Genomic DNA, 24,847 nt, shown 5'->3' with positions numbered 1-24,847 from the left:
ATGTCAGTAGCATCTCCAATAATTGTGTCAACCAAAAATGTCTCCAGACACTGCCGAATGTCCCCTGAGGGACAAAATAGCCCTGGTAGAGAACCACTGCCATAGCCCCTTGCCATTGACCCTGTCAGGTGGGCATTGCCCATCAAGCAGCCAGCACAGCTCACGGAGCATCACCATCACTCCATCTGTCAGTTCAATTTCCCCAAAAGTCTTCTTACACCATAACAGTCCTTCTGGGGTATTGTGCCCTCGCGTATCTGAGAGGCATGATAAGGAGTCTGCCACTGTTGGTTTGTACTCCGCAAGCTTTTTTTTTTTTTTTTTAACTTCTTCAGGAAATGACTAAATGTAAAGAGCCTTTCACCTTCTCCCTATATCGGAATGGTGAGAAGCTAATTGATTCCTGGCGAGCACGAAATAATAAAACTGATGATTTATGATCCCAAATGATGTGATTACCCACATGTGCCTTTATCGTTCCTTTCAGGATTATATTAAAAAGAACCACCAGCCTGCTGAAGGTGATAAGCACTGGTGTTTCTTTGTTTAGTTTACTTGCATTTCAAGGAGCATTTCCTAATGTAGAAAGGGAACTTAGATCTTAGTTCTTTGGGCTCTCTGACAGAAAGCTCAGATGGGAAAATAAAATGGAGGCCACTCTCTTCATTTCATTAGAGAGTAATATTTATTGTTGTGTGAAATTGAGCTGATTCCAACTCAGAGCCACTTTATATGACAGAGTAGAATTTTCCCATAGGGCTTCCTAGGCTGTAATTTTTACAGGAGCAGATCACCAGGTCTTTTCTCCCACAGAGCTACTGGATGGGTTTGAACCATACTGTAACCTTTGAATAACTCATGGCATGAACCACCGCTGTAAGACCATTCGTTCGTTCATCAACATGTACTAAGTTACTGTTCTCCACTGGAGAGCAAACTGTGGGCAAGACGTGGATGCTGTCTTTGGTGTCAAGGTGTTTATAATATAAGCAAGTATGATACTAAATGTAAGGAAGGTGAGTGTAAAGGGGAGAATAGGTAGTTCAGGTGCAGCTAGTTCCAGACAGACCAGAGAAAGCATGTTGATATGTTCAGTAAACCAATGGTTCATTATGGTTAGAGATTAGAGTGTGAAAGGGGCTATAATGAAAGAGGAGGCTTAAGTAAGGGACCTATTCTAAGCTAAAATAATGGCTCTGATTTCATAAATCCTCCCTGTTCTTTTCATGTGCATACATACTTGTCAAATTATTCTGAGGGTCTATTCGGAAAACATGCTTATGCTGTCTGTGTGTATCCTCACTCCATAACAAGTCTTTCAAATAGGGGATAAAGTTTCTTGGGTGATTTGAAGTAGTTGTCATTTTCCCTCCCACAGTCTTTTTATTGTGCTTTAGGTGAAAGTTTACAGCTCAAGTTAGTTTCTCATGCAAAAATTTATATAGATATTGTTATGTGACCCTGTTGCAATCCCTGTAATGTGAAAGCACACTCCTTCTACTTGGGTTTCTCAAGTCCATTCAACCAGCTCCTATCCTTTTCTGCCTTCTCATCCCGTCTCCAGACAGGAGCTGCCCGTTTAGTCTCATGTATCTACTTGAAATAAGAAGCATACTCTTCATGAGTACCATTTTATGTGTCCAGTCTAATCTTTGCCTGAAGGGTTGTCTTTGGGAATGATTTTAGTTCTGAGTTAACAGAGAGTTTGGGGTTCACGCCTCCTGGGATTCCTCTAGTCTCAGTCAGAATGTTAAGTCTGGTCTTTTTATGTGAACTTGATTTCTGCACCCCACTTTTCTCCTACTCCGTCAGGGACTCTGTTTTTTTCCCTGTCAGGGTGGTCATTGGTGGTAGTGGGGCACCATCTAGTTTTTCTGGATGATGGAGTACCTGGTTTATGTGGCCCTTTCTGTCTCTTGGGCTAATATTTACCTTGTGTCTTTGGTGTTCTTCATTCTCCTTTGCTCCAGGTGGATTGCGACCAATTGATGCATCTTAGATGGCCACTTGCAAGCTTTTAAGATCCCAGATGCCACTCACCAAAGTTCCCCCACAGTCTTATCAGCAATTTTTAGTGACAAGCTAGTTTAAACACAATTTGTGAAGCTACACTTCAGCAGAGGGAGTGAGCCCCATTTAAAGCTGTTAATAATAGCTGGACAGAATTTAGTATTTAAATTAAGTTCAATTACAAAATAGTTTTTAATCAAGGGTGGACGTTAGATGGGGAAGCTTCAAAATGACCTGGCCTTATGCCCTTCTCAGCCCTTATAAATCCTATTCTCTACATGGGGCCAGGGCATGTGTACTTAAATTCCTCAGGTGACTATAATGTATATTCTTGGTTATCACTTGTACAGAAAAGGACATTTTCAGAAAGTTCTAAACTACATTTTTGAACATATTTTTATTGATTTCACAGTGATGCTGGAGAACAGCAGTGAGAACTGTAAGTATTTTAGTAAGAGTCAATCTTTATAACATGTCCTGGAAATTTATTTTTTGGTAATTTTCTACTGGATCCATAAAGTTAGGGCCATAATTATAATCAGGAAGACAGTAAATTCCCTCTTCACTTTTATTTCCTCTTAAATAGGAAAGCTCATCTTCTTGCCTATTGGATCTACTGGAAGATGTATGGTCCAGCAAAATTGAGTTGGAGGAATTAGAGTTGGCTCTTTATCATTATTGACATAACTGGACAATTGAGGTTATTGCTCGCATTTCATGAGGCAGCATTAAAAGTCCTTTTGGGAACACATCAAAGAAAGAACTTATTGTGGTTTAGAGGGGGAATTTATCATCATTCTCTGTGGTTTGCTTTGGTTTGGGCTAAATTGTAAATTAATGTATCAAGCCAATTACCAAGAAAAAGCCAGTTACCAAGAAAAAGAAGAGTATTGGTTGTGGTAGTAGCAATGAGGACGGAGAGAAGTGGGTAGATTCAGGAGATTTAGGATGGAGAGCTGACAGCACTGGTTGGTATATTCCCTGTGGGAAAGGCAGGCAGGGGAGGGACTCTGGTTTGGATTGTTGCATGGACATCAACCAGCCATTTAATCCACAATTAATAGTACAATTGTAATTATAGCAGAAGGCTCCTTAAAGTATAAACACTGTAAATAATCATGTAACATTTACTGACTTAAAATCATAGAATGTTGTTCTTACCTTCCTGATTTCTGCCTTATTTTTTATTAAAGTGAATCTAGTTGTTAAAGGAAAACTTGTACCAGAATTATACAGTTTAGAAGGACTTCTGAAGGGAGATGTTTTTGTTTTGGTTTGTGGTTTACTTTATTTATTTTTTAACATTTTTAATGAAAAATTTCAAACATCTATAAAATTAGAGTAGTATTGTGAAACCGTGTGTATGCCTCACTCAGATTCCACATTTATCAGTACATGCCAGTCTTACACATCTCCCCCTCATTTTCCTCCCAACCAACTGGATAGTTTTGAAACAAACTTCAAAATTATATCATCTCATCATAGATACTTCAATATTTTTTTCTAAAAGAAAAGGACTGCTTATTTGGTATATTACAGTGATTAGCCTTTGGTGTTCAAATTGTCCTACCTTGCTTGGGCCAATGGGACCTTCTTCAGTTAGCTCCAGAGTCATTTTGACACAATGAAATTAGTCTTTGAGAGCTTTCTTGTTTTCTGGTATTCTAAGATATTCCAGGTTTATCTCATACAATCTTGCCCAAACCTGGAATTACTAGGTCTCCCAGGATTCCTGGTTCCTTTCAATGTGGAATGATATTTAAAGAATACAATGAGGGCTACTCATTGATAGTAGGTTGGGATTTTTTTCCAGTCTTTTTTAGTGGACATAGCTTATTTTTTTCTTTTTTGAATTTTGCTAGACATAGCTAGCAAAATTAAAAAAAAAAAAGAATAAAGTACATCAATAATTCATATTAATATTTCTAATTCAAACTTAAGCTTTACTTAATTTTTTTTGCTTTATACTACTTTTCTTAAATGCTGAAGTTCTTGGTTCATAACACTGTTGAACATAATTATGTATTATCGCTAACAGTATTATTGAAAAGTTTAATTTCTTTGCAGGTTTTTTGGTTCGTTTGTTCATTTGTTTATTTTGGTCTTTATGATATATCCCCCTAGGGATGGGCAGTTAAATTACTGTGTTTTGAATTTTTAAAGTCATTTAAAATAAATCCTGTCTGCAAGGTTAAACCAGAAACTCAATAACCAATTAGGTTCACTTGTTTAAATTTCCTTTTTATCTTTAGGTATTTTTTTTTAATTTTGGTTTAGTTTTTTTTTTTTTTTAATCATTATTTAAAATAGTTACATTATTCCAGAGGCCAAACTATAAAACAAAGTACATTCAGGTAGCCTAGCTTCTATCTCTTTTGCTCACCTTGTTCCTTCCTATTATGTGTAATCATTTAAAATTAGTTTCCGGTTTATCCTTTTTTTTTCCCAATATAAGAAAATAGTGTGTATATTTTTGAATTCTCCGTGTTTCTTGGGTAAAAGATAGCATACTGTAAACAGTTTTCTGTACCTGCTTTTTCTATTTATGCTTTACCTTAGACTTCCTCATTCCTATTTACAGCTGCACAGTATGCCACTGGAAACCCTGGTGGCATAGTGGTCAAGTGCTACGGCTGTTAATCAACAGGTCAGCAGTTCGAATCCGCCAGGTGCTCCTTAAATACTCTACAGGGCAGTTCTACTCTGTCCTATAGAGTCACTACGAGTTGGAATTGACTCAATGGCAGTGGGTTTAGTGTGCCACTAGGTGAACATACAATCTGTTGATGGACATTTGGATTGATTTCAATCTTTTACAGTTACAAGTAGTGCTTCAATGAGTAGTTTATGGATATGCCTGGGTATTGTTTTTGTTATTATTGTGTTTATTTTCACCAGGGGTTCTGGCAAGTCAAAGATAAAAATATATGTAATTTTGCTAGATGTTGCCAAATTCCACTCCATAGGGTTTTATCAGTTTGCATTCTCTGGGTAGATTTTTGAAGGATATCTGACAAGACTTCAGGAAAAATCTAGAGTTTTCCGCTGACTTTTGAGAAGCCAATACAGTGTTCCCCGCCCCCCCCCCCCCTTTTCCTTACTATAAGTTTCTGTATAGTAAGCATAGACCTCAGAGATCAAGCTTTTAGTCACTTGGCTTTCTCAAACGAAAGCTATGGGCATCAATTCAATTCACTATCAGTTCTGTTCCCCTCTGTTCCACTTCTGTTCTGACACCAGCTGCACATTCAGCACTTCTTCCTCTGACCCTAACCACCCAAACCCAGGTCAAACCTCACAAGTTAAGAGACACAGCCCTTCAGACCGCCAAGTCTGTGGAAGAACTCAGATACTAGCACAAGATTGCAAGACCCCATGATATCCTCACTTCTGACCTGCTGGCCACAAATTTGGGGTTTTTCCACTGCTCCCTCAGGTTGCCAGCAACAAGCTTGGGGTTCCCCGGGAACACCTCACTTCTGACCTGCTGGCTTCTGTTATTCCTTTGGGTTTGATAATTCGATAGAACAGCTCACAGAACTCGTGGAAAGCACTGCACTTACTGTTGCATTTTTATTATACCATAAAGGATGCAAATGAAGAGATGTATAATGTGAGGTCTAGGAGGGCTCTGGATATGGGGCTCCCATGTCTCAAAAAGGGACGTGTTACCTCCCATGTGCACCGATGTGTATCACCAATCAGGAAGCCCATGGAACTTCTGTGTCCAGAGCCTTTATTGGGGCTTCATTTTGTAGGTATGATTGATTGAATCATCCCTCCCCCCTGAGGTTGGCTGATATCATGCAGTGGGTCTTTCTGGCCTGGCCAGCCTCAACCTCATTAACTTATTAAACCTTCAGGTGTGATCTGGAGGCTTCATCAAAGACACTTCAATCACTGGGGAAATTCAAGGTTTTAGAGTGCATCTCCCATGAACCCGGCACAAAGACCAAATTCTTTGGGTAAAGTAAAACTCCTTACTGTACAAAAGCTTTCTGCTTTCTTAAACTGCTAACTCATAACACCTTTTGATTCAGTTAGTACGTTCTTTTTAAGCGTTTACTAGGGGCAAAGCAATGTACTACTGTTGGTAAGATACACAGATAAATCAACATAATCACTGCCCTCTTCAAATTCACAGTCTAAGCAGGAAGACAGGCACTTACCACAACAGCGGCCTCTGGGAAGTCTTCCTAGGTAAAACGGGGTATGAATTGGCTTTGATGAAAGGCATTTTTATAAGTGGTAACTATGTGAATAAAGACTCAGACATAGGAGAGTGCGGCATGCTCAGGGGGCATCATTAGGTCTGTGTGGCTGTTCTAAGACTTTAAATAAGTCTTCCAATGTTTCACGAGATACATCTGTTTTTAAATTACATAAATTCAGCCTTAAATCCACAATTTTCATCTTTCGGGTCCTTTCTGAGTGATTTTATGATGTTTGAAACCATTAAAGCTTTGGTTTGCTTGATGAGAATCGCAAGACACACAGTCCTGAATTTGACCCCCAATCACAAAACAGACAGTGTTTCTCTTTTGGCCTTCAGCTCTCCCTGGACCAGTACGAGGCCCAGAAAAAGCTCTGGTGGCCCAACTGTTAAGTACTTGGCTGCTAACCAAAAGGTTGGCAGTTCAAACCCATCCAGTGGCTCTGGGGGAGAAAGAACTGACGATCTGGTCCCCTGAAGACTACAGGCTAGAAAATCCTTTGGGGCAATTCTACTATGTCACATCAGGTTGCTACGAATCGAAAATTGACTTGATGGCATCGGACAACAACAACATGAGGCCCAGAGAGTGCCAGGGATTTTGAAGAGCTTATAAGCAGAGAGGGGGAAATGGAGGAGAGGTCATGGGGGCTTGGGGTGGGAGCTGATGAAAGCTTTTTGGGGTTTCTTTTAAGGCTTGGGGATAGATGCACATGTTCATATTATCAGTAAATGTGTAGGTGGGGAGAGGGCGGCAAGATCTTTCTGGCTTTGGTTGGCCCCGCCTTTCTTGCTCTTCCTAACATGGACATATTAAGTGTTGTTTTATTTTTTGTATCTTGTTTGGAAATTAGGCTAAAATATAAATTGTCCACAATAGCACGTGGGATGTTAAAGCAAAAACAAGCTCCTCAGGAATTATCCTCTCATTTATAGATGAAGAAATGGAAGCCCAAAGAGGTTGTTATGTTTTACTTGGGGTCTCACATCTAGCAGGTGTCAGAGCCCAGAGAAAAGCCCAGGTCTTCATTCCTCTCTCCTTCACCTGAGCAGTCTGATATGCATTTTACCAGGGAGAGCTGGAGTCATGTGGGGATTTAGGGATGAACACACAAATCAACATTCAGAAGTCTGTTCTGACTTTCTTTTTATGAGTTTTAAATATAGCATAATGGCCATTGAAAATCAATCTTCAGATTCCAAGCTTGACAATGCCCTTCAACTCCATTCTCTGTCTTGGGTTACAAGGACATATTTTCATTTTATTGCAAATTGAACATAAGCAGTTTTACAACACAGCCAGCAGTTCAGCAAGCCCACTTTAAGTTTCAAAGCTCCCCAGATTTATCCTGAATGAACTTGAGGGTGTGTGTGTGTATATAAGCATTTTTAATGGTGTGTTCCAACCGATTTGAATGGGCTATGGACAGTTCCCTGGCGGTCTCAAATTGTAAATTTCTACAAATTTCTACAGTCTGTATTATTTTCCCTTTTAGGACCAGATCTTTATGGAAAATGTAGGTGCAGTGAAGCAGCTCTGCAAACTAACCAACAACCTTGAAGAAAGAATAGAAGAGTTAGAAATATGGAACAGGAAGCTGGCCAGGCTAAAGCGGCTCAGTAGTTTGAAGTCCTCGGTCAGTGAAGCAAGCTCAATCAGGTATATTCAGGATTGCCATAAAGATTTGGGAAAAGGACAGAGTGGGATGTTTTCAGAGCTAGATTAACGTAAATGATCTTTTTGATTAAGCAGTACCCGTTACTTTCTCATAATGTAGTTCTTATTCTCCTTTTTAGAATGTTTTGGAACACAGTTGTCTTACGTGATAATTTTCCTTTTTTTTACTAACCAAAAAAAAAAAAAAAACCAAACCTGGTGCTGTCGAGTCGATTCCGACTCACAGCGACCCTATAGGACAGAGTAGAACTGCCCCAGAGAGTTTCCAAGGAGCGCCTGGCGGATTTGACTGCCGACTCTTCGATTAGCAGCCGTAGCACAAAACCACTACACTAGCAGGGTTTCCGTTTTTTTTTTTTTTTTTAGCTACGTAAAACATGAGACATCTGCTTAATAGCAATTGTTAAAATTTTAGCAAAAGGGTGGCTTCTCCTTTAACGAGGAGAGGTGACCATTTATAAATTTAGAAAACCATGTTTAGTTGTCAGGGAAAAAAACCATTTTTTCTTTTTAAATTATTACTTAAAGAGATAAATGCATATTTCCTGGGGTTTAGTTTTGAGAAAAAGATAAATGTAATGTTTAATGCGTTCTTTTATGCTTACTAGAATTCTTTTCCATGAAATGAACTGTCAATTACCTTGATTTTTCCTTTTTTAAATGACACCACTGTAATGCAAAAGAAAGCCATACTGCTGCCTTAGTGACAGCCTGGGCCTTTGTCCTATAAAGCCTGAAGAGGCATTTGAATTGTAATCAATTTTCTCTCTCTTTTTAAAAAGCAAATTTAGCAGAGCTGCTAGTGTATCTTCCCCAAGAAGGGCCGTTCCAAAAGCACCCAACAAGGTAAATGGACTTGAAATTATAATGTACACATGATATTTTCTATACACACACACACACACACACACACGAATCTTTAGAGAAATGGATCAAGAATAATTTTTCCCTTTATTTGTTGGTAGATTCCCTAGTTTATATCCTGTGCATTTCAGGTGTTTAAATACAGTCTCTTTAACAGATACTAGCAGGTTTTTAGGAGTCCCTTGGTGTTGCTTTTTTTTTTTTTTTTGGTGTTGCAAAACGTTGGAAGTTTGAACCCACCCAGAAGTACCTAGGAAGAAATGCCTGGTGATCTACTTCTGAACAATCAGTCATTGAAAACCCTATGGAGCACAGCTCAACTGTGACACCCATGGGGTCTCTATGAGTTGGTTGAAATAAGTATGGAACACACCCATTTCACAAATATTATTCTGTCAGCTTTTGTTTATATTGTCCTCATCAGGTGAAACTCATCAGCCTCTTCATGCCTATGGCACTGGGCTGCAAGGTCTGTGTACATGCCTTGACTCTACTGAATCCCTTGTCTTTGGCTTCGGAAGACCCCAGAGGGACTTCAGCTAATCCTCAAATCCCTTTTTCCCTTTGATATTTAGTACCGTATATGGAGATTGAGATATCCACTTGCTTGCAAAGGTTAAAATGTGATAGTTTTATTAATGAATAAAGATAACTTTGTTGTTGTCATTAGGTGCCATCGAGTCAGTTCCCACACCTAGCGACCCTATGTACAACAGAAGGAAACACTCCCTGGTCCTGCACCATCCTCACAATTGTTATGCTTGAGCCTATTGTTGCAGCCACTGTGTCAATCCGTTTTGTTGAGGGTCTTCCTCTTTTTTGCTGATCAGCTACTTTACCAAGCATGATGTCCTTCTCCTGGGACTAGTCCCTTCTGATAACATGTCCAAAGTGTACGATAACTGCTACGTAACTAAAAAATAGCTGTGAGTTGGCAAGTTATCAATTAGGATAACATTTGCAGCACAAATGTCAAGGTTAATCATTTATTAACTTAAAGTGAGACCCGTCTCCATTGCAGGTTAGTGCCAGTCAGTGAAGACAGGGATTGAGGTGAAGCTGCAATACTTTCTTGCTAGCTGCGGTATATAACGCACTGCCAATGAGTCAACTCCAACTCATAGTGACCCTGAAGGACAGAGCAGAACTGCCCCGTAGGTTTTCCAAGGGAAGCAGAGTACCACATCTTTCTCCCGCAGAGCAGCTGGTGGGTTCGAATCACCAACCTTTTGGCTGGGGCTTTAACCACTGCACCACCAGGGCTCCTGAGCTGTGATATGCCACTCGCTCCCTCTGGCCCGCTAGTGTTCCAGCAAGGAGGCCCTTCCCAGGTGAAGACAATCATGATCTTAATTGATACCCTGTTAAGGGCTTTTTTTTTTTAAGGGCTGACCGATGTTTGGGTCACTACCCCAGTTGGCTTTGATTCAAAAAGAGTTCAGAATTCTTCTGTGTTGAAAACTAGTAAAGTGCTGCTGATAAGCTTCTCAGTATACCTATAAACATAAGTATACTTGGACAAGATACTTAATTGCACTGAAAAATGAAGATATTGATGTTATCTACTACATGCCAATTTTTTTTTTTTTTTTTTTTACCTTCCAAAGATTGCTGATAGCACAGTGCTTGGCAGATAGGGTGCTCAACAAACACGAAAGACTAAAAATGTTGTGTAGTGAAGGTGCCCTTTGTACTAAGGAGTTCCCAGTGGGATCGAGGGAATAGTATCTGCGTCAGTGGCAGCCCTGATATGTACTGTAAGGCCACCTGCAACCTCTGTAGCTGTGCCGAAAGATTCTCTTTTGCAGTACTTGAGCATCTTAACTAGAGCAGATACTGGGTCGGCCTTCCTCACTCTGTATTTCCAGGGACTAGCACAGAGTAGGTACTCAGGAAATATCTGTAAAATAAATGCATGTATGGAGAGCGTAGACTGAAAATATTCCTGAAGACTTACAAATTAAATTAAAAACACTAAGTGGTTCAGTGTCTTGGGCATGTGGTGAATGGGGTGGGAGACTGGGGTGTGGACAGAGTTGGGGATTTACGTGGGTATTAAAGAACACTCATTCAATCCAGAGACCTCTTGTAGTCACTGTTCTGGACCTGTAGGAGGCAGATAAAGATGAGTCAGATGTAGTACCTTCTCCAAAGGAATTAAAAGGTAGCCGGCGCAGAGCAGAAGGAAACAACTGTTGTATGAAGCTGGATGTGATTAGAGCTGCTGAGGCTCAGAGTGCTGCAGGAGTATTAGGGGAGCCATTGGCTAGACAGTCATGGCAGCTTCGGGAGAGGTTTCAGATGAATGACATAAGCACAGGTTTGGAAGCCTCACCGGGCTTCATTGAAGGATTGGGTGGGAAATGAGTGGGGCGGATAGCGGAAGATAGGCTGAGAATATAGGTTAGGCCCAGATTCTCCTGGACCACCAAGCTATGGAGTTTATTTGGTAAGCCGTGAAGACTTTTTGATTAATCATAGTAATATATATATTGTATAGTGTTTCCTTTTTTTACAGACAGAAAAAGGGGGCAGCATAGCATTGTAGTTAAGAACATTGACTCCTGAGCAAATTGTTTTGGTTCAAATCCTGGCTCTGTGACTTATTAGGTATGTGATTTTGGGTAAGGAACTTAATCTCTCTGTGCCTCATTTTCTCCATCTCTAAAGTAGGGATGATAACGGTACTTGCCTCATAGGGTTGTTGAGGATTAAATACATTAGTATATGTGAAGCACTCAGAAGAGTGCATGGTATGTAAGTGCTGCATGTTGTTGTTGTTGTTAGGTGCCTTCAAGTTGGTTCCGACTCATAGAGACCCTATGTACAACAGAATGAAACACTGCTTCGTCCTGCGCCATCCTCACAATTATACCAAACCAAAACCTCAACCCCCCGCCATTGAGTCCATTCTGACTCATAGCAACACTATAGGACAGAGTAGAATTGTCTTGTAGGGCTCCAAGGCTATAAGTATTTACAGAATCAGACTGCCACATCTTCCTTCTGCTGGTGGGTTCAAACTGCCAATCTTTTGGTTAGCAGCCAAGCGCTTAACCACTGTGCCACCAGGGCTTCTCAAGTGCTGTATAAGTTACTATTATTTTCAAACCCTCTATTTCGGTGGTTCTCGTACTGTGGTGTGGTGTATATCAGAATCAGGGAGCTTGATAAAGTACAAGTAATAGGAATGTTTTGCTTCCTATTTCCTTAATGTTGACTTTCCCTTACATACCATGACCAACCCCCAGGTGTCCTCTGTTCCTAGGAGCCTCCAAGGTTGGTTGGGTGGGGAGAGCTTTTGAGTAAGAGAGCAGGCTGTGGGCAGTTAGTGACCTTATCAGATGGTAAGAAGAATGGCTTGGCCCTGCCTGGACTTCCACACAGCTCCCAACACTGGCCCAGATGACGCTTGTTGTAAAGGAACATTGAGGTTTCCTGATCTAGCTCTCATCTAGTCCATAGGATTCCTGTTTTTTCCCTCCGTCTCTCTACCCTATAAGAGGTAGGTGAGTGATATCTGCTATGTGTAGGTGTTGGAGTGAGGTAGAAAAGCCCTCACAGTTCAAGTAAGAATTTACTGAATATGTGGAGAAGGAGAGGAAGGGGGAAGGAATGTATACTGATAAATACTTTTCAGTATCCTATCACTTACAGGTTCCCAGCTCCCACCCCACCCCAAATAAACCTATTGAATCAGAATTTCCCAGGGCATTTAGGTTTTCTATATAACAGAATTACAACATAGTAATTTTCATGCATACCTGAATTTGAGAACCATTAAACTGTTAATTGGATACACCCAATAACTGTGAAAGGTAGGCAGGTATTATTTTATTATTCCTATTTTATTGATGATGAAAATTAGAATCAATAATGTTTAATGTTCAGGTGACTTGTTCAGGGCTCAACTCAAAGTCTGACTCTGGGTCTTGGTTAGGCCATTTCCCTATTCTAGGTTGAAGGATTTTGAGCAAAAGTGTGGAGATTTAAAATAATCTGGCAGCTGTGGGGGATAAGTTGGAGGGAGAAGTGCTTCTCCTGTGACTATATTATTGAATTCCAAACAATTCAACAAATTTTATTGAGTTCCTTTTCTGTGAAGCCACTTTTAGGACTTCTACAGAACAGTTCCAGTGAGTTGTAGGGATGGTATAAACGGTTCACTTCGTGGTATTGAGTGGCTTCCAGCTGCACTTCTGGAGGACTCCATTACAATAGCCCTAAGGTTCTGTGTACTTGCTTAAAAGGGTGTGGTTAATTTTCCCCGCAATATTTCATTGAAGAACTGTTTCTTTAGTCAGATATCCAGCCCAAGAAATTCAACCAAAGATCAGTTTAAAGCTATTTCTTAAGTACCATCCTCCTCCAAGACCCTTCTGACCAAAAGCATAGCTCTACCCTGTACCCCTAAGAGGAAGCAAACATAATACTCCCTAATACATTACAAGGGAACCACGTAGTTAACAAGCACCCACTGTGTGTGAAACATGTGAGCTGCTTTCATGTGTCCCCTTATTCAAGTGGTCAGGAAACCTCTGCCCATCTCTTCAGCTGGATTCCCCACCGGTTCCACACCGATCTATCATGTAGCTCTTGTCCCATACCCCATGTATAAGTTTCTATACCAGTTTGTATCAGTCTTAAGGGTTTGCCACATGCACTTGCTAGAGACTGTAATTTACTTATTTTTATATCCCCTATAATGTTGTAAATAAAAAAAAATAGTAGTGGTCAATAAATATTTATTGACTGGATACAACAATAAATAAGACATAGGCCCAGAACTGTCCTTATAAATGGGTGGTAGAATTGGATGTTGATGTATATGATTTAACAAGTGCTTAGTAGGATTTCATGCCACAAATACCTTTCCCACACTTCATCAGAAAGCCTGAAATTCTTCCACTGGAATTTATTCCTTCATGTCTTGAGGACCTTTTGATTTTCAAAAGAATCCTTTTAAAAAAGATGAACACTTGGGTTCTGACATTGTTAGGGCTGGTAGGGTGATAAGCTCATAGACTGCAAGAACAAATGCCAAATAAGTGGCATAGACAATTTGTCCTGCAGGATTTTGAAGAAAAGAGAGACTATTATAGCCAGGAGTATCAAGGAAAAGGAGTGACTTGAGGTAGGCTTTGAAAAAAAGTCATCTTCAGAGAAGCAGAGAGGAGGAGGGAAATGTCCTTTGAGGAGAGCACGCCCACCATCCCAAGGGAGCAGGAAAGGTCACTGCAATTCTTCGGGCTTCTTTCTTCTGTTAGTGTTTCTGATTTATCACTGCTCATTACTGAACATTTTTGTAGGTTTATTTTTCAGGAAAAAAACAGTCGTGTCCTAACTGGGTTTTCCAGACCTTGGTTATAGCTCTAATTGCTGTGATGGCATTTTGGTAAGAAAAACTTCAATATTATGCTATGTCAAGTTTCTTTTTTCTTCCTATCTTTGCTTTTCTCACGTATGAACTGGGGCCTGACCTTTTATTTACTTTGAAGAGAAGAAGCCCTTTAAACCAGGGACTGACCTATTTAGCTTAGAGATGAGAGAGCCCTTTTTGAACTCAGTTTGAAGGAAAAAACACAGACTTTCTGCACTTAAATATGGAATGAAGGAGGCTTTCTTAAACATGGAGAATTTTCTTCAGTCAACTGATATCTTCTTAGCAGTTCACTGTACATTTCACTTGTGTGTGTGTGTCTTTCTCAGTCTTGCAAATAACTTTCTCAAATTCTTTGGTCTCCTTTCTGTCTTCTTGTGGGAATGGAGTAAGTAGGCAATTCCCTCTACCCTATTTATTAGAATTCTTTTGGATTCTTCAGTGAAGATCTTACACCAAAGGTATTATGACATTATCCTAAAATGTACAGTAAGATAAAACTGAAGTCAAATTTACTAAGTAGTTAAGCAAGTACAGTGTTTGCTGTGGAAGTATTAGGTGACTTTTGTCCAGCCATCCTTCCTCCCCTGGGTGGTAGGAGTAATCTCTTTCTAGGTTGCAGGAATCTTTCTCTGGCCTCTGGTCTTTAGGCTTCAGCTGTTGCAGTGATGCCCCCTCTGCCTTTGAGTCCTGGTCAACCTGTGCCGCTTTGGGCCTCCTGCTCTTGCCTGTGCTCTCCAGACATTTGAATACTCCTTTCTTGTTTGTAATCTAACCATTCACATGGTGAGAAATGTACTTATCCCTCAAAAACTGCTTTGTTGGTGTGAGAAAGACTGGCTTCTGGGCCCTGTCTCAGGGGAGACAATCATTCTCAAAGACAAAGCAAGCTACTTTCCGAAGGTGCTTCTGGTTCCTTGATCTAAAGCAGCTTCCCAGCTATAGGAGACAGTGGCGGTCTCTCTGTACTCTTGTCTTTCTTTAGCATTTCCATTTTTGACTTGCTACTGCCCACTGTGGGACACTCACCCAAGTATCATACCACTACACAGAATTCTCACAGAAGCCTTGATACTTTTCTCACTCTAAGTGCACTTGTCTTTCCCTGATGGAGTTCCCAACTCAGGAGAGTGCAAGCACCTACCTTTGGCAGGCATACTTAGTGTTGTCTAGAGATGCCGAGTCCAGGAAAATCCAATGGGAAAGGCCAATTCTGAGGTAAAGATGCTGCTTTTGAATGGGCTTATCAGATCTTATGAATCCTAAAATTGTTGACTGTCCAATGCCATACATGGACGTATTAGGCTTATTATCTTGTTTCTGGCCTGTGGTGTATCCTTCATTGTTGTTAGGTGCCATCGAGTCACTTCTGACTCATAGCGACCCTATGTACAAGAGAACGAAACACTGCCTGGTGCTGCACTATCCTCCAAAACCAGAGAATTTTCCCTCAATGAAGACAGCAGATATCTATTTCATTCTATGGCCCTGGCAAGTCCCTGGGCTATGTATTAAGGTAGATAACAGAGACAAATGAGGAGTAGTAGTTAAGTATTACTTATGATGGTAAGGTAGAGAGTGGAAGGACCTGGAGAACAACGTAAGGGAGATTGAACCACAGCAAGTAGTTGCTAGGGCAACACTACAAATTCTGTCTGACAACATCTTTGGGGCTCAGCACCACTTTTCCTAGATGGGGTTGTGCCTGCTGGGCAGTAACAAGTTATTGCTGAGAGCACTTTGGCAATCCTTTCTTTATGAATGGAATTCAAACATGCAACACATTTCTTTGTGTATACTTAATGATTCCAGATAATGGTTCTGCTCTCCTATTTGGGGTGGCAAAATCTTTAAAAACACAAATACAAATGTACAAACTGGCAGCCATCTATAGTATTGAGTTCCCTGCCTAGGTGTGAAATAGTGGTAAATCCATCACCTTTGATAGACAATGAAATCACGTGGAACAAGGTGCGAAGTCAAGCTGGCAAGAAATCAAGTTAGGTAATGAACGCTGTTTTAAGTCCAGCACAAAGTGTGACTGTAAAGTCATCAGACAGACTTTCTTGTGAGAGGCACCCCCAAACGAGGAGAATGCTAACTGCTTGGACTAGTGAGCATTGTTGGGAATAGCTTCCTAAAGCTCAGCACCTTTAAGGAGAGCTTCCTTTTGGATATACATGTTTTGATAATTGAGTGGGGAGGAGGGGAGATACACTTGTTCTTTTGAAGTCACGTAGTGTGGAACAGGATCCTTTATGCATGTCTTTTCCTTCCGCTGCCCAATTTGTTGCATTGTGCTCTGAAAGGACAGGCAGCAGGAAGATGTCAGAGAAGTGGCCGAAGGGTTTGGCATCAGCAGCTGACTAATCCTTTCATCTCAGAATGTGACGGTGCAGATGACCTCCATCAGTGGGATGTGAACTTTGCCCTGACTTTTTCCTGCAAGGAGCAGAGGGCTGCCTCCAGCTATCCACATGCTTCCCCTTGTAATCTTCCACTAGTGACAGACACTTGCCAGGGCCAGGGGGCTGCTCTGTGGAAAAATCCATCAGCTTGGAGTACTCCAGGAGCCTCTGAGCTCCAGGAAGCTCAAGGCTTTCTCTCACCAGGGCAGAAGGCATAACTGTGCTGGTTTCCGTGGTTCTTCTATTAGCCATGATTTCCCCACCCCCTTCTCTCCCATCCGTGTGGCCTGTTAGAGCACATCCTATGTGTGAGATATGTCTGGAGTCAAATCTGCCACATAATGCCTTTTTTTTTTTTTTTAAACAGTGCCTTGACAATAGTCTCCCTTTACATACTTAGCTTGAAAGATCAAGATCAATGTGTCCCAAATCTCCTTCCAAGGTGAGAGTTCAGGTCTTGTTTTCCGTTGGGGAGAAGGATGCTTAAAAGGCCTCCTTCATTAATCACTTGTTCTCTTCCTTCAGCAATATCACAAGCTCTCAGGAGCCAGCTCTGTCACCTGCGGCCTCCCCCTCAGGTAAGGCCTTCACATTCCTCACCCTCAAATTCAGCCTAGTTTCATGTGAATTGTCAACAGAAGAAACCAGCCTTTCTGGTTAACCTTGTTGCTTCCCTCCCCTCTGCCCAATGCCTTGCAGCACTTAATACGTCCCTGGCAACCACACAGCCCTACCTCCAAGTACCGGAAATAACTTTCTGTGAGGTCCTGCCATGTCAGAAGACTTACTGCTGCCCCATCTGGGGAATCGGAAGAGCCTTTTCAAGTCCTGTGCAAAGACAATCTGAGCAGGAGAAGGAACTCCGTCAGAGGCCATGGGCAGGTAAAGGATGTTCAAAGAAAATCAGCTAGGGATCTGAACTTGAGTTTTTTTCCACGTCCATGTTTACTGGATAGTCTGTTAATGATTCCAGATAATGGTTCTGCTTTCCTATTTAGGGTGACAAAATCTTTAAGAACACAAAGACACCAACTGGTAATCATCTATAATATTGAGTTCCCTGTCCAGTGATGAATTTCAGTTGATTCAAATCCTTATAATTTTCACCAAGTAAAAGGGTCTCATTTGTCTGTTGCCAACAAAGACAGTAATACTGGTACAAGTACAATAATTATGTGCATGTGGGTAGATATTTTGGCTTGCTTAGAACTTAAAAAACGATGTGCTATCTGGGCTCTCTGCCCCAACTAATCAGGGTGAGATGTAAGCAACTTCGGAAACTTTGAGGAGCTCAAGGTAAGCTTTAAGTTAGTGAAAAACACTGGGTTGGCATTTCATTTTCAGAATATGTTCCTCTTCCTCCTAGGGACACACACACACACACACACACACACACCACACAGAGATTTTTTTTTTTTGTAAGTAACAGAATTTTTTTGGTAGAAAATTAATTACAGAAACTTGATCAAGGCCTAAAATTTTAATTATCTGTATAAGATCAAATACAATATATTCAATTATATACTAATTCATTATTGTTTTCAGAAAGCCCCTTACATACATATTAATGAGTGTCTAAAATAATAATGATAATGATACTAATAATAACAATAAATGCATGTTGGTATGGCAACGGGATTGAAGGAAGACTAATTAACGACCTGTAATATGCAGGTGACATAGCCTTGCTTGCTGAAAGTGAAGTGATCTTAAAGCACTTACTGATGAAGATCAGATCACAGCCTTCAGTATGGATGTCACCTCAACGTAAAGAAAACAAAAATCCTCACAACTGGACCAATAAGCAACAGCATGATAAATAGAGAAAAGATTGAAGTTGTCAAGGATTTCGTTTTACTTGGATCCACAGTCAACACCCATGGAAATAACAGTCAAGAAATAGCAACACATTGCATTAGGCAAATCTGCTGCAAAAGACCTCTAAAGTGTTAAAAAGCAAGATGTCACCTTGAACACTAAGGTGCGCCTGGCCCAAGCCGTGGTGTTTTCAATCACATCATATGCGTGCAAAAACGGGACAATGAAGACTGAAGAAGAATTGATGCCTTTGAATTATGGTGTGGGTGAAGAATATTGAACATACCATGGACTGCCAGAAGAACAAATAAATCTGTCTTGAAAGAAGTACAGCCAGAGCTCCTGAGAAGCAAGGATGGTGAGACTTCATCTCTCGTACTTTGGAAATGTTCTCAGGAGGAACCAGTCCCTGGAGAAGGACATCATGCTTGGTAGAGCGTTAGCAAAAAAGAGGAAGATCCTTGACAATATGGTTTGACAAAGCAGCTACAACAACGCGCTCAAGCGTAACAATAACTGTGAGGATGGCACAGGACTGGGCAGTGTTTCATTCTGCTGTACATAGGGTCGTTGTGAGTCGGAACTGATTCGATGGCACCTAGTCATGACAATGTAGCTTGTCTGTTAGAATGGTGTAGTAACGATAATAACCCTCAAACCACAGTGGCTTAACGTGGTAAAAATTTACTTCTCCCGCACTCTGTATATCAAAGATGGATCAAAACAGGGCTTCTGCTCATCGTGTCATTCGGGATTCAACTGATGGAGGCTCCATCTCAATACATATTTCCACAATCTCTAGCAGTGGTAAGCAAATGAGGCAAATGATACACTGGCTCTTAAAGCTTCTGCCTGTGTGTATAATACATGTCATTTCTGCTCATGCTTTATTGGCCAAAGCAAGCCACACTGGTCTGTATAATTTTAAAATAAGTGGAGAAGTGGACTCTTAACATGTGGTGTAAGAAAATGAACCAGAATATTTGTAAGCAGCCCTAATGACTGACACAGAGAATATGGTCAGTAGTAAAAGTTTTTGGGGGCTGATATGTAATTTCTATTTCCTTTTCATATTATTCCATATTCCAGTCTTCAATAAATACCTTTTATAAGTCATCAGTACTATTATCATCACATCATTATCTTCATGTAATGGGGTATTACTATATGTGAGGCACTGTCATAAGTAGTTTATGTGAATAAGTCATCTAACCCTCACAAGCCATAAGATAGGCACTATTCTTACCCCCATTTTTTCCAATGAGAAAGCTGAAGCATGGAGAAGTTTTTCCCCACACCTGGAAGAAACAATGTTTGTACTCTTTTTCTCATGAAGGCAGTTCTAGATTGAAGTTGGGAACAGATGACTCACTACAGGGTGAGAATATAGGTTCAGTTTGAAGAATTTGTTTGACATCATGCTCTTAATATTATTTAATCTGAAAAAATCTTGTAGTATCACAAAACTTCCCCCAAAGCCTTCATCCCTTGCAAAAGCCCATGGAACCTGGAGGCTGATAAATCCTTTTCTTGCCTTGGGAGTCCAACTTAGGGACACTTGGAGTCCTTTCCTGAAACCAGCCCTTGGAAGAGACCATCACACCTGAAACAGATGTGCTGATGACGTTGGATCCTGAATAGAAAGGGGTCATGGTCCAATCTGGTTCCCCTTCAAGAGGTTTCTTGACCCTTGAGCAAATGTACTGCTGTGCCAGCAGCTCTTCACATCAAGGGAATATTGGGAAAGGCAACCCTCATCAAAAATCATGTTAAGGTCTGTGACTCTCTTCTCTGGAACATGAGTGACTGTGGATCTTATGCTTCTATGAGAGGTACTGAAGTGACTCCTGAAGAAAGCAGATCTGCTCCAGGGTGCCTAGTATGTCTACCTAGACAGAACTAGTAGCTTCTCTGGCTAAAAATGAAATTTAGCTTCTGCTTTACCAGGCTCCCTTGTACACTGAGAAAGTAGTTCCCTTGTCCCTCTTTCAAGTGGAAAAAAATGGAATGGACTTAAATGTTCTATTCACTTTTACCTTCAGTAAGCCTGAAAATTATTGGGGATTTAAAGTCATAAAATGTCAGAGAGCTGCTAGACCAGTAGCACCCCAACTTCTTGACCCTGAGAATCCATTATTAACACACTTTTACAATTGTTTAATAGAAAACACATAAAGGGAGAATGTAACTATATATTCCACTAAGGTTTTAAGTAAATTATTTTTATTAACAGCATCATTTGAAAAATAGTACAAATCCATGACAGGGATGTTGCTTTTCAAGTCCAGAGAGAATACTACAGACTCCTTTATGCAGTCACCCAAGGTTCCAAAGTCAGGAGAACCTCTTATTTATACTAACATTGTACATCCGATAAAATGGGGGCCAGGCCCTTGTTTAGGTTCCTGCAGTGAGTTAGTAGCAAAGTTGGATCTGGGTTCCTTCTACCATCCTGCCTTCACTTATTTGAGCATGGGGTGTTCATGTACCAGGGATCAATTCTAGAAGATGCAGAAATTCTCCACTCCATGACAGCTCCTTCATCCCCCAGGTCTGCTCCCAGCCATTGAGAGGTCCCTAAAAACCCAGACCAGTGCCGTCAAGTCTATTCCAACTCAGTGTGGGGTATTTCTGGGGGAGTCTGAGGGTAGGCACTTTTATTCTGCTGATCCACCCTTCCCCTCTGTCCAGGGCACTGTATAACACCAACCGACCCACTGGCGTCGAGTCGATTCTGACTCATGATGATGTATAACACCAGGGTTCCTAAATCCAAAAGACAGGAAACCCAGGCAACTATTTTAGCCCGATGTTTCTGAGTCATTATAGACCAATTTAAAAATAAGGAATAAATATAAAAAAAGAAATTCAAGGATTAAAAACAAAAAACTTAGGAAAGCTCTCAGTGTGATACAGAGTAATATAGCTTATCAAGCCCCAAACATGTTTATATGTCTTCTCCCCGAGGAGTAACACTACAGGTAAAATAAGTATTTTTTAAATTTTTATTACATGCTGAGCAGAAGTCCTTATTCTCTTTTGGGCCTAAGTTGATCTTGTAAATCTGTGTAAAGTATCTTTCAGAAAGGTTATTTTTTCCCCCACACTTAATAAAAAGTTTGGGTAAGACTAATCACAAAGTACATTATGGAATATTGAGATTTTACTCTAAACAACTGACTGAATGAGATGGATTAGATTTTAATCCATAGAACCAATAAAGATTTAAGTACACGGCAGACTTAGGTATTAAAAAGTAAAGAACCTGTGGGAGGACAAAAATCTATGGAATTCTTCAGATTGTGAGTTGGTGAAGATTTAAAAAAATATGTCACAAAACAAAAGGGCATCAGGAATTCACGCTCATTTTACTTTGAAAACCAGAACTCTCAGGAGAACAAAATGGCCAAAAGAAAATGTCCCCTATGTTAAATGACTCAGCCACTGATTAGTGGGACTCAATGACGTCTTCTTGGCATTAGTCTGGTTTAATCAGGGGAAGAGAAAGTTAGCCAAGACCCTGTATTGGAACCTAGCCATCAACACAGTTTTACAAGTAGTGCGATATGTACCTTTTACCATGACAATATATGTTTTGGTTGGATATTTTTGCGGAGCTCTCCTCATCAGAATCTTCTAATTTAGTTTTTACAGTCTCCTCCCCCCCAGTTGTGAAATATACCCCCAACTTTACAATGAAACCCACTGGGAATGCGTTATTAACTTTGTAGTGAATATTGCTGAGAGGCATTTGTAAAATGAGAGCTACCCTTGTATGACCACAAGAGAATTTATGGTTTTCCAATAATCAGCCTTTCAGAATTAAATGGGCTTGCTTCAGAGCAGTGACAAATTGGGGGCATTTTATAGGAGATTTAAAAATTGTTAGTTCTCAAAACCTGATTTTGAAAAGCCATTTTCATAATTCTAATCTTCAAGATTAATTTTACATCCTCAAACTCACCATTTTATTACCGTTAAAAAAATACTTTATTGCATCAGATACTCAGCTCTATTTATAAGGTTCCGTGTCTCAAAAAAAAAAAAAAAAAAAAAACGCTGCTGTCAAGTCAATTCCGACCCATACCGACCCTAGTCTATGGTCTGTGTCTCCAGGAACCTGAAAACATGGTCCTGTGAAAATGAGACAAATCTGTACTTCTATAGCCAGAATTTAAAATGAGCCCCTTTCCTGCAAGTTCACAGGGAAAGTAGAGCAAAAGGTGGGGGAAGAAACTAGACAGGATAGAGAGGTTCTGGTTTCCCTTCTCTTAACATCTTTGTGGAGCCCTGGTGGCGCAGTGGTTAAGAGCTAGGCTGCTAACCAAAAGGTTGGCGGTTTGAGTCCACCAGCTGCTCCATGGAAACCCTATGGGGCAGTTCTACTCTGTCTTATAGGGTTGCTAGGAGTCGGAATTGACATTGATGGCACTGGTTTTTTTTTAAGTATCTCCTTTGCCCTGTAAATTTACAGTCTTGTGTGGGAGCTATCATAAGCAAAACTAATAGCAGGAGACATGGAGCTTGAAAATTATTAGAATTGCTGGAATCCAAGAAATCTGGGAGCCTTTTAGGCAGCGCATATATTTACTGTTGAGGGAAAGAAATACTCAATTTTCTAGAAAATCCTCATATGTCAAGATCCCACTCTCCTGAACAGAAAGCATCACATTAAGCAGGATGCTAAGGAAACTTGTCTGCCTTCAAATTCTATACCACTCCCTCCTATTTGCTAATAAGTAGAAGGAGCCCAGCTTCCCTTCTGCACACACTGGGAGTTTTCACCCTGAGCACATACATAAGAGGAAGCATTTTACTAGAGGTTATGTGATTGACCTTCCTTCTTCCCTTCCTTCCTCTTTCCCTGCTTCTCTTCCATAAATATTTACTGAACACCTGCAGTGAGCCTGGTACTGCGTTACCTGGGAATACAACAGTGAACAAGACGCCTTAGTCAAGGAGCTCACAGCCAGGTGAGCAGTCAAGTAAACAAGCCCTGCCACCTGACTGTGAAAAGCACTAACTAGGACAGAGGTACTAAGAGTGATTGTCCCCAAGTAATGTGCACTGCTGCTTTTGCTTTCCATACTGAAATTTAAGACAGAAACTTGAACCTAGATCTAAATCTGCAAAAAAAGAAAAAGATGGCAAAAAATTTTTAATTCTTTTGTTAGGTTTGTTTAGCAACTCACTGAATGATTGCTGTCACTATCCACTTAAAAGAATATATATATATATATATTTATATAGCTTTGACAACACTCATTTGAATGGTTACATTTTTCAGAACTACTTTAAAAAGCCTCTGTGGAATTATAAGGGGCACAGCCACTCCCCCATCTTCCTTCCCCACCAGCCTGCTCTGGCCCCACCCCAGTGATTGAATTCCTTTATTCTGCTGGTTGTGGATGGGACTCACCTTAGACTTTGAGCTCACTTTTTTTCCTGCATGGATCACATTTCATACATTTCCAGGAAAGCGAAAGTGTGGACCCTGGAATCAGATTGTTTGGATTGGAATTCTTCTTCTATTCCTTACTCACAGAATTACCCCTCAGTTTCTTAGGCAGCCATAGTGCTTAACAGCTAAAGTTGCTAACCAAAAGGTCAGTGGTTCAAGTCCACCAGCTACTCCTTGGAAACCCTAAGGGGCAGTTCTACTCTGTCCTAGAGGTCGCTGTAAGTTGGAAATTGACTTGATAGCAATGGGTTTGTTTTTTTTGTTTGTTTGTTTTTAAAGTAAGGATGACCTCCCTCCTAGGACTGGTGTAAGGCACTCAGAATAAACAGAACCAAACCTGCTCCCATTGAGTCCACAGTCCCATAGGGTTTCCGAGGCTGTATCTTTACTGGAGCAGATAGCTAGGTCTTTCTCCTGCAAAATATCTGGTGGGTTCAAACTGCCAACCTTTTGGTTAGCAGGTGTGTGCTTTAACCACTGCACCACCATGGCTCCTCAGAATAGTGTTTAATAAATAGTAGGTGATCAATGAGTAGTAGTTGTAATTATCATTATTATCCTTCAATGAAAGAATGTGTAGGCCCCATAGAGTTTTCTCCAACATTTCATATTCGGGTTGTTAAACAATTAGGAAGGCACTCAGACTCAGTTTATAAGTTTTGCCAATCTTCAGAGACCCCCAGCTTTGTTTGTGTGGAAAATGTTATTTCATTATTTTACCACAGAGATGGTCTTGCTCTTATTTTTCTTAGTTTTTACCCACTTTCTCTGCTATTCTTGAACCAAATTCTCTATTTTAACAGGGTTCATCAAACTGCAGGGATACAATGGAAGCAGGCAGGGTTGGGAAACTAACAGGGACCAATATACACTTGACACTAAGCAGTACTTGGTGGGACTTGGACTCAATTCTAAAGGAATTATTAAAATAGACAGTTCTGTCTCCTTGCCTGTCCCTTGGATCTCCAGGAATAGTTCAGAAATCAGATCCCAGGCATGCATGTTATTGTTTCTT

The 24,847-nt window shown here is 40.5% G+C and overlaps 1 protein-coding gene across 1 annotated transcript in view; it reads left to right on the top strand.

Annotated features, from left to right (window-relative positions):
- The window catches only part of MYRFL (myelin regulatory factor like), a 137,878-nt gene that overhangs the window by 103,671 nt on the left and 9,360 nt on the right, over positions 1 to 24,847 (top strand). Inside the window, exons 13-18 of the mRNA XM_010601363.3 lie at positions 7,720 to 7,883; positions 8,684 to 8,747; positions 14,075 to 14,160; positions 16,921 to 16,995; positions 17,079 to 17,131; positions 17,253 to 17,435. Of these exons, the coding sequence (XP_010599665.3) occupies positions 7,720 to 7,883; positions 8,684 to 8,747; positions 14,075 to 14,160; positions 16,921 to 16,995; positions 17,079 to 17,131; positions 17,253 to 17,435 (625 nt within the window). The remainder of the gene's footprint in view (positions 1 to 7,719; positions 7,884 to 8,683; positions 8,748 to 14,074; positions 14,161 to 16,920; positions 16,996 to 17,078; positions 17,132 to 17,252; positions 17,436 to 24,847) is intronic.

The sequence above is a fragment of the Loxodonta africana genome, chromosome 4 (genome assembly GCF_030014295.1).
Source record: "Loxodonta africana isolate mLoxAfr1 chromosome 4, mLoxAfr1.hap2, whole genome shotgun sequence".
Taxonomy (NCBI): Eukaryota; Metazoa; Chordata; class Mammalia; order Proboscidea; family Elephantidae; genus Loxodonta; species Loxodonta africana.
Note: the sequence above shows the minus strand (reverse complement) of the source record. Positions and strands in the feature narration are given on the sequence as shown.